General features: G+C 36.3%; 1 protein-coding gene across 1 annotated transcript; it reads right to left on the bottom strand.

Moving 5' to 3' along the window:
• Positions 1-519: 519 nt before the first annotated feature.
• Positions 520-10,696, bottom strand: LOC113120660 (protein NLRC3-like). The gene is made up of 8 exons (XM_026290652.1): positions 10,590-10,696; positions 8,362-8,573; positions 8,166-8,279; positions 5,152-6,981; positions 4,853-5,026; positions 4,606-4,779; positions 1,584-1,630; positions 520-1,441 (listed from the first exon to the last, which is right to left on the bottom strand). Exons 1-8 carry the CDS (start codon positions 10,590-10,592, stop codon positions 897-899), a joined length of 3,099 nt encoding a protein of 1,032 aa, XP_026146437.1. The 5' UTR covers positions 10,593-10,696; the 3' UTR covers positions 520-896.
• Between the last annotated feature and the right edge of the window lie 411 nt (positions 10,697-11,107).

Below are 11,107 nucleotides of genomic sequence, written 5' to 3'. Positions count from 1 at the left end.
GAAAGGTTGTGCCTCCCCACTGCACAAAGAATGATGTGGAAACAGAATTGCACTTTAACAACATAACCCAATTATGCACAAATTAAGGAAACATCTTTCCTACTTCACGTTTCACCAGAAAGACAACAGATGGAACAAAAGGACAAACTTTCATACCTACCTGAAGAAATTCCAACAAACTCAAGCCTGACTGCAAAGTATCGGAGGTCCTCTCTCTCTCTCTCACACACACACACACACACACAAGTGGCATCATTGGAACAGGACCACAACTGGAGAAGAACTGAAATATTGTAAAACATGCAGAAAACTGCAAACATTTAGCAATAATGCATAAATATTGAGCGATTTAGCATGTGTTTAGTTATATCTGAGTTTACTGTTTTAAAGACATTGGCATTACCACATTCCCACATTAAAACTAAGAAATGTCATGAACCAATTTAATAGTGAAATAATTTTATTGATATTCAACAAAATCTCAAAATAAAAATAAAACAATATAGTCTTTTTTATATATTGAACAATCAAAAAGGTAAAAGCATGACACAGTACAACAATAAGGCAGACTTAAATTTGAAATTTAAGTATTTAAACAAAGTTAACATCACTATTTTAGTCTTGAGCAACAGTTGGTATGCCAACTGAAAAGTCTCAAACCCCTACACTAGTGACTTTCCTGAGCTGTGATGTCTAAAACAGCAGACAGACAAATTCCTATTTGGCGTGACACTGACAACCGACCAATGACAGACTGGGATGTGTTTGGGGAAACCTGTTCGAAAGCAATCATTATGCAAATTCCATGAGACACATATAGAGGCACAGAAATTACATTTCATCATTTTGGTGTGCAAGTTGTTTTATGAAAAAACAAAAAAAAGTTTATGATGGCTTTAAAGAGATACTGTTGAGAAATGTCTCAAAGACACTGAGGCTTCATAAACTCTGAATCCAGCATATAGGGGTTCAGTGAATGTGGTGTTGAATGTGTGTAAGTGTGTGAGTGTGTGTGTGTCAGAAATGCTGTAGAAGGACAGAGAGCCGGCCGACCAGTCCAGATACACTCCTACTCTATTAGAGGGAGGTGAAGGTGCAATTAAGTCAGTTCTGTCATTATTGTGACAAACAGTGTAACTGTTATCAGAACAGAAGAGACTCCAGGATTTTTCATTCCATCCAAAAACACAGTCACTTACTCCCTTCCTGCTGATTCCTTTATATGTCACGGCTATACCAGTCACTCTTCCACTCCATTCAACCTCCCAGTAGCAGCGTTCAGTGAGACTCTCTCCACACAGTACCTGGGGATATGTATCAAATCTCGCTGGAAGATCAGGATATGACTGTGGTGTTTTCATATGCATCACCTTCCTGTTCTCATCAGACAGCATGAGTTGATTGTTAACAGTGTTTGGATCCAGAGTGAGATCACACGCATCTGAAAACAAGAAGACAGATGATACAAAATGGATCGTTTTAGAGCTGTATGTATATATGTGTGTGTGTGTGTGTGTGTGTGTGTGTGTGTGTGTGTGTGTGTGTGTGTGTGTGTGTGTGTGTGTGTGCGTTGGGGGGCCTACATTTTCTCAGTCCTGGTGTGATTCTAAAATTGCCTCCATGATTCAAACTAGTAAGAGACAAATATAAAGAACAAATAATACATGTTTGATTATTAAACTGTGCAAAAAGCAGCTGAAATATGAGTGAAAACGTGATATTTCATTTATCAAAATAAAGCACTCAAAATGAGAAATTATCCAAATTCTGGAATCTTGTAGGAAACTCTAGTAAACTCCAATAGCTCCAGAGCTCCAAATACAGATCAAGTCAAAAATACCAACAGAATCCATAACACTAAACTTAAAAAAGGTCATGTTTAAATAGATATCACATTGCCTTTATGATGGGTTAGTATTAACTCAAAAACATAATCTATGCAAGTACACAAATGTAGGCACTGATACTTGACCAAGTTTTTTTTTTATGTTCCTCATGAGTCAGCTACCTTTGTTGCTACCTAATATATGCCTGAGGCAGCTTATGACAAAATACTGATATATAAAAATTGCGGCCCCACTTTATATAAAGTGGCCTTAACTACTATGTACTTACATTTAAATTAATCATCTGGCACAAATCACTTATTGTGTACATAAGTTTATATATATATATATATATATATATATATATATATATATATATATATATATATATATATATATATATATATATATATATATATATATATATACACAGTATATATAACCAATAACAAATTTTACTTATATTTTTAAAAACTACCTAGATGTAATTTCATCTGTAATTAATTTCTGTAATTACATTTAGAATTACACTGTTTACCCATCCCATATACCTTAACCCACCCTTAAACCTACCCATATCACCAAATCTGTCCCTAACCTAACATTGCACTTATTTTTTATGTAAGCACATAGTAGTTCAGATCAAATGTGCTAAACATCAAATGTGCTATACACTTTTTACTGATTACTACGTCTTCTAATGTAAAATTATACTGTAAAAATTAATAAACCTTGGACCTAAGTGAACCTTAGAGAATAGGTACTTTTTTAAAGTGAAATGTTGGTCACCACTTATTGATTTGATTTAGATTAATTAAAGTACACATTGTAACCGACTATAGTATAGTTACTATGTTGTTGTTTTTGTGTGCAGCTCCTCTACTGTGTGCCAGGGTGCAATACAGGGGTTTTTTATGTTAAAGGGGGGGTGAAATGCTATTTCATGCATACTGAGTTTTTTACACTGTTAAAGAGTTGGATTCCCATGCTAAACATGGACAAAGTTTCAAAAATTAAGTTTTTGTTCCAAAAATACTCCTTCCGGTTTGTCACAAGTTTCGGAAAGTTTTTTTCGAGTATGGCTCTGTGTGACGTTAGATGGAGCGGAATTTCCTTATATGGGTCCTGAGGCACTTCTGCCGGAAGAGCGCGCTCCCGTATAGCAGAGCACTGAGAGCACAACAGACTTCACTGATCAGAGCGAGAGTGTCGCGAAATGTCACAAAAGAAGTGTGTTTTTGGTTGCCAGGGCAAGACAACCCTGCACAGATTACCAAAAGAGAAACAGCATTAAGGGACCAGTGGATGGAGTTTATTTTTACAGAGCATCAACGGAGTTGTGCAAGTGTTTGTGTTTGTTCCCTGCATTTCGAAGATGCTTGTTTTACAAACAAAGCCCAGTTTGATGCCGGATTTGAACATCATTTATTTCTTAAGGATGATGCAATCCCAATGAAAAAGGGTCACGATCGTGTGTTGGAACCGCAGGCGGTGAGTAAAACTGCTTCAAATATCTCTGTGTTGTTAACCTAGCAATCAGTGCGTAAGCACATCAAGTAAACAACATGCGATGTTGTCATCAAACTGCACTTTCCACATGTACAGCTTTAAAAAAAAAAAAAAAAAAGACGACATAAAGTGGAACTTAGTCATTTTCCAAAACCGCTAAGCAAATATATACAGTTTCAGTACTTACCACATAGAGACTTCATTGCTAATGCTGCTCTTGTTAAATTTCAGCCTCTGGATCTGATTCTGGATCATAAATATATGCTGAATCTGACTGTTAGCCATGGTTTGTTTTGGACGCTCTCAACGCAAAAGCCTACTGGCACTCGTGATTCTTTAGCTCCGCCCATACGTCACGCCTCCAGCCGGTCGTGTTTTTCCGGGTAAAATCGGTACAGACTATCTTTCTCTTATGAATATAATAAAACTAAAGACTTTTTGGAGTTATGATGGATGCAGTACTACTCTATAGGTACTCAAGATTAACAGGAGATTTCACCCCCCCTTTAAGGGATAAAATGGATGTATAGGCAGTAAGGATGAGTAAGCCATATCTGTTTGGTTAAGTGGAAGCATGGCTTTCACCTACATAACCTTACTGCAAATGGAGTTCAGTTTGAGAAACTTAGGTTTTCAGCTCAATCATGTAAGTGTATCAGTTTATTCTGTGCTCTGTAACATTTATTTTGTAAATAGTTTATCTAGTTGTGAAATGATGGTTTGTTGTTAAGATGCTAATACTAGAAGTCTTTGTTAAAGAGTCTTTTTGTTTCCGTCTTTCAGTTCTCTTCCTTACTCTGAATGCCTCATCAATAAACTAAGAAATAACTTCATCAAAGCTCTGTGCTCATCATGGGACAAATCAACATCAAATAATTGCAACTCATTCTATTATTTAAGGAAACTCGGATTGTTATTTGCTTAGGCTACTCTTGCTGTAGGACTATTGAATTTTTTCATCTCCTGTCATCGAGGACTTCGGTATTCCGATTCAGTGCATGCTAAGGCTTAGAAATGAGTAATTTGCAGTCAAAAAGACTTAATGTGCATGCTGTAATGATCTGTCATTTTCAGTTGAGGGACACTCCCATAAATTATTTTGTGATTTTGCCCTTTTGAAAAAATACAAAATAATTCTGTCTGAAAACATCTTCACAGCAAGTGCATAAAACTTGTTCATATTTATTAATTTGTTATGCAAATTAGATCACTCATTTGATAGTATCATTATCAATGATCTTAATTAAAACCCATTACTGCCCCAAAATACCTGAGTATCTGCAGTTTATAGTTTGGATCCTCCAGTTTGTGTTTGAGCAGCTGGACTCCTGATTGTCCTGGGTGATTGTAGCTCAGATCCAGCTCTCTCAGGTGTGAGGGGTTTGAACTCAGAGCTGAAGACAAATAACCACAGCCTGCCTCTGTCACCATACAGCCAGACAACCTACAGACACATATCAATAGTAAACAGATGTTAAAATAACTAATGTATCAACATAAGAATACGACAGTCAAACCTCAGTTTTTCCAGCTGACAGTTTGGACTCTTCAGTCCATCAGAGAGCATCTTCACTCCCGAATCTTGCAGGTCATTGTTACTTAGATCCAGCTCTCTCAGGACACAGTTTGAGGACTTTAAAGTTGATGCCACAATTTCACAATCCTGACAAAAGAGATTACTGCCAGCAAAACTGAAAGACAGCAGACAATTAAATTTGTAACCTCACTCTAGAACTGGTATTTTGATCACAATACTTCAATCCTTCTATTGATTAAATTGAGAAAACTTCCAGCTATATCATGATTAAACACTCACATGGCCTTTCTGCAGTTGATCACAGCTGGTATCAGTCTTCTTCTGCCCTCATCTGATGTGTTGTATTTCTTGAGGTCCAGTTCATCCAACGGCTCCTCTGACATCTGAAGCATGTAGGAGATTGTTGAGCAGTGACCAGGAGAGAGTTTCTTCTCTGAGTGTTTGTCTGATTTCACAAACTCCTGAATCTCTGTGGACAGAGTCTGATCTTTCACTTCCAGCAGACAGAGGAACAGATTGATGGATCGTTCAGTGGAGAGTCCATGTCCATCTTTGATCTTCTCTTTAATGTACTGTGTGGCTTTCCTGATGCTCTCTGAGCTGTTCTCTGTGTGTGTCAGTAGATCCTGTAAGAGTCTCTGATTGGACTCCAGTGAGACGCCCAGCAGGAACCGCAGGAACAGATCCAGACGTCCATTCTCATGCTCAGTGGCTTCATCTACTGCTCCTCTAAGCAGATTATGCATTGGAACCATAACCTTAAGGGTCTCCATGGTGCTGTTTAAATAGCAATAAAACACATGGAAAGCAGCAAGAAACTCCTGAACGCTCAGATGAATGAAGCTGTAGACTTTCCTCTGATGAATCACAGATTCCTGCTTAAAGATCTCAGTGCAAATCCCAGAATACACCGAGGCGTCAGTGACGTCTACGCTGCTCTCAATCAGGTCCTCCTCATAGAACATCACATTGCCCTTCATCAGCTGTTTGAAAGCCACTTCAGCAAGTTTCACAATCACTTCTCTGTTGGACGGCAGGAGTTTCTCTGGATCTCTCTCTTCATACTTCTGCTTCCTCATGTTGATCTGAATCAGCAGCAAGTGGATGTACATTTCAGTCAGAGTTTGAGGGATTTCTGCACTCAGATCTTCTTCCAGGAGCTTCTGAAGCACAGTGGATGAGATCCAGCAGAAGACGGGGATGTGGCACATGATGTGGAGGCTTCTTGCTCTTCTGATGTGTGAGATGATTCTGCTGGCTTGATGCTCATCACTGATTCTCTTCCTGAAATATTCCTCCTTCTGAGGCTCAGTGAATCCCTGAATTTCTGTCAGACGGTGGATGTATTTGGAGGGGATCTGATTGGCTGCTGCTGGTCTGGAGGTGATCCAGATGAGAGCTGAGGGAAGCAGCTCTCCTTTCATGAGCTTTGACATCAACACAGCCACTGATGAATTCTCAGTCACATCACAAACTTTCTGAGCGTCTGAAAACATCAGTGTGATTCTGCTTTCATCCAGACCATCAAAGATGAACACAACTTTACACTCCTCATAAATCTGTGAGTCCAGATCTTGAAGTTCAGGATGAAAGTCCAGCAGAAGTCTGTGAAGACTGAACTGATGATCTCGGATCAAGTTCAGCTCTCGAAATGGAAGCACAAACATGAAATCTACATCCTGATTGGCTTTTCCCTCGGCCCAGTCCAGAATGAACTTCTGCACAGAGACGGTTTTTCCGATTCCAGCGATGCCTTTAGTAAGAACAGTCTTGATCTGCTCTTTCTCCTCAGATCCTGCTTCAGCGGAGGCTTTAAAGATGTCATTGCAGTAGATTGGAGTGTCTTGTGAGTGTTGTGTTCTGGCTGTTTTCTCCATCTGTAAAACCTCATGTTCTTCATTCACTCCTTCTCTCTCTCCCTCTATGATGTAGAGCTGTGTGTAGATGCTGTTCAGGAGGCTTTCATTCTCCTGGAGTTTCAGTCCCTCAAATAATCTCTCATACTTGTTCTTCATGCTGGTTTTGTGCTGCTCTTTGACTCTTTGTAGTTCATTATGTAGTGGTTTATGCAGGTCTCCAGTCTGAGCAGAAGTGGTTTCTGTCATGACTCTTGGTGACAATTAAAAAAAAAATAAAAAAAGATAGTGTTGTTAGCTCCAGCCTAGCCTTGCATTGGTAATAATGGCTACTATGAGTAATCAATAAAATCAGTACATTTAAATTTAACCATAAATTCAATTATTCAATTATTATTTAACTTTTATGTTTATAATATAACATTTTAGAAATTCATGAAGTATATAAAAAAAATCTACTTGTTAACATCAAACAAATCACCAATAAACTAAAAATAAATAAATAAATAAAATTCACTCATCATAAAATTAAAGGGGACATTGGATGCAAAATTCACTTTTACATTGTTTGTAAAACCATTTGCGTATAAATATGTTTTAGCAGTGTATGTACACAACCACCCTACAATGATACAATTACATTCACTACTTTTTTTATCAAAAAAACCTTAGCAGTCTCATTTATCAAGCCATTTTGATTTTCTGAGCACTATGACGTAATGTTACTCTGTCCGTGCCCATGACTGCTGATGGACTGTCCCATATTAGCATACCTGTGCTCACAGCCAGTGCAGCTTTAGTGATAACAATGTATCGTAAGCAGTCCAGGTGTTTTGTAGATGGATGTAAAAGGTGAACATAAGAATCTTCATTCAATCTTCTGTGCATCAGAGCCACTGATGATGCAGTGGGTTGGTTTTGTTTTTGATGGTAATGTGTCACCAATAAACCTAAATTCGTTTATGTCTCCACAAATCATTTTACTCCAGACTGCTTTCTGAACAAGCCACAATTAAAGGCAGGTTTTTCTGAAAATGTCATACTCATGGATCGATCAGTACCCATTGTTTGGGATCCAGATGCACCTGCAGATGTAGTAAGTCTCACAATTTATATTTTATATGATTATTCGCAAATACAAATAATCCATGAAAGATAGGGGTGGAGTTAGGAGAGTTCATCAGCATTTAAAGAGACATACACCAAAACATGTCGCAGTGAACAGAGCTGTTTTTAATTAAGTAAAAAGAGTGTTGTTTTACTCAACCATTGAGGAAATTTTACCAAAATATGTTGCAGACCTTTCATGAAGACCCTAAAGAATCATATCAGCCTGTGTAAAATGGGTATCTGATGTCCCCTTTAATTAAAAGCATTGATCCATTCTCGATTCGTTTTTTTGTGTGTGAAATATTAAGTATCAGTATTTTGTCTAACCTCAGGTCAGACGTCGCTGCTCCAAAGCTGAGATCTGAAGGCTTAAGTAGGAATTCATGACTCTTCATAGGTACACAGCTTGGTTCTGGAGATGTGGTTTTGAGTTTCTTCAGGCTTTTGACATCAATCAAAGGATTCAATAAATCTCCATTTATATATGATATGAGGTATATTCTGTATCTGTGTATTGTCTTACCTGGGTTCAGAGGTCACTGCTTCATCACTGATATTAGGAGGCATAACTATAGATGCATTACTTTTCAAAGAGACACAGCTGGGTTCGGGAGAGGGTGCAGTGTACCTCTTCTCCATTTTCTTATTTAGACTCATTTTAGAGGCAGCGTCCTTGTCCTTCAGTTCCTCACAGAGATTAGCTTTAGATGTAGTGCTGTGCTGTTCTTCATTACTCTATAGAAATAGGCCACTATTAAGCATTTATGGAACACATTTGAAGAATTCAAATCTACAGAGAAACAGGTAATAAATAATAATAATAATAATAATAATAATAATAATAATAATAATAATAATAATAATAATAATAATAATAATAATAATACTAACATCATAAAACCCTTGCAAAATTTATATATATATATATATATATAATAAGTAAGTCGAATATTTCTTCTCTTGAAATAAATAACTGTTCTGTTCCTCTATCGAATCAGGTCAAAAGTTTAGGTGTCATTTTTGACACAACTTTGTCTTTTGAATCTCACATAAATAGTGTTACCCGTTCTGCATTTTTCCATATTCGCAATATAAGTCGTCTGCGCCCTGTCCTTTCACTCAGGAGTACTGCTACGCTTGTGCATGCTCTTGTAACATCAAGAATCGACTATTGTAATGCTTTGTTTTATGGGTTTCCTTCCAAATCTCTTCATAAATTACAGTTAGTACAGAATGCTGCAGCTCGAGTCATTACCAAAACTTCCACTTTTGAACACATTTCTCCTGTTTTACAGAAGCTGCATTGGCTCCCGGTTAAATTCCGTGTGAATTTTAAAATTTTACTTTTAACTTACAAAGCACTTAACAATTTGGCTCCTTCATATCTCCATGATCTTCTTCATATACACACTCCTTCCCGCACTCTAAGATCTGCTTCTGCACTTACACTTGTTCAGCCACGCACTCGGACAACTTCTCTGGGGTCACGAGCTCTTGGCTTTGCTGCTCCCCATTTATGGAACTCTCTTCCTGTAGAAGTTCGCAACAGTTCTAGTCTCTCAGTTTTTAAATCTCGTCTTAAAACATATCTGTTTAGGCAGGCTTTTATGTGATTTAATTTTTTTTGTTGTACTGGTTTGATTGAGTAATGTCTTTTTTTTTTTTATGAATTGTGTAAGGTGTCCTTGAGTGCCATGAAATTCGCCTTTAAATAAAATGTATTATTATTATATATATATATATATATATATATATATATATATATATATATATATATATATATATATATATATATATATATATATATTAAGAAAGCCACATTTTCACATTTCATGGTTTCTCTGAATTGGAAGTCATTATAGTTGTGTTTAATAGCAAAAGAAAAACTCTTCTACAGTTTTTTTCACAACTTTCAATAAGAGGGGAAAAAATTGCAAGAAGGATTAACGGCAGTGAGAAAAGAGAAATATATGTCAATTTGTCATCACTCCCACAGACGCTGTATTAGAATACCTCATAGCAACAGTAAAATTATAGCAAAATAGTTTTTGTACATTAATAAAAAGGTAATATAATATAAAGTGTAGTGTTATAAATATATATACGTATTTTTAAAAAATGAAAATATAAAAATCTTTCCAGGATTTATGCTGATCATGTCTGTTAAATCACATCATCATCACCCTTGAAAAGGTCGTTAGCATTTGAAACATATCAGTCTGTTTGTAATGAATGAATATAATATACAAGTTTTTTGATGATATTCTAACTATATGACCAGCACCTTTACATAGAGTAAATACATAAGTAATCAATTTAATAAGTAAACAAATGCAGCATACAACAAATAGATATCTGTGGTTAAATAAACTTATTTTCTCTGCTTGACAAAGTCTTTCAAAGGAACACACAGATGCCGCACCCATTACACATCAACAATAACCAAAACAATTAAAAAAATCTCATCACTGGCAGTGTAATGGTGTCACTGTTTTCAGCCCAACACTTTAACACAACTATTTTAAAATCTATTCGATATAATCTGGTATTTTTTTATTTATTTAAGATATAATATTACTTTGTCACTGTAACTTACTTTTCCGTTGCAAAACTCATTCGTGGGGCACATTGTACAATTTGTAAACAGGTTCAACAAATGTGAGCCAAGAAATTGATCTCCTACAAAAAGGGCTTCAGCTGGAAATATGTATAGCTTTAAACTGTAACATGTAGCTTTAAACATGTACTTACCATGAAAAGTGTCCCACTGTTCAATGTTGCTTTGTTCACCTCTTTTCTTGCCGATGAAATCTGAACTAACTTTCTGCTTTCACTTCCACTGGAGCTGTTCTACCTGTTCTACTTGCTTAACTCACAATTCAAGGTGTAGCTTCCAACTGGTAGCTTCATGAAGCATTTGACCCAAAATGAAAAAAAAAAGAAAAGAAATAAATACAGAGTTCAATAAAAACATGTTTCAAAATGCATGCTAAAGTTTTACTTTTTTTTAAACCCTGCTTACATGAGAAACAATGGGGTTATGATCAAAGCACAATCTATTAAAAAGATTTTAGGACATCCAAATAGCATTGGAATAACATTTAGCATTATTGCATGTGCCACTGCAAGCAACACTAAAAAAAAGAGAAAAAAAATACTCTCGTATTTTTACATTTAAAATGACAATAATTATTTACAGTGTAGGCAAAAAAATCTTCTTTAAAGAGCCAGTAAGATGAAAATTCTAAGCTTCCTATCACTGTTTAAAA

This window comes from Carassius auratus, chromosome 1 (genome assembly GCF_003368295.1).
Source record: "Carassius auratus strain Wakin chromosome 1, ASM336829v1, whole genome shotgun sequence".
NCBI lineage: Eukaryota > Metazoa > Chordata > Actinopteri > Cypriniformes > Cyprinidae > Carassius > Carassius auratus.
Note: the sequence above shows the minus strand (reverse complement) of the source record. Positions and strands in the feature narration are given on the sequence as shown.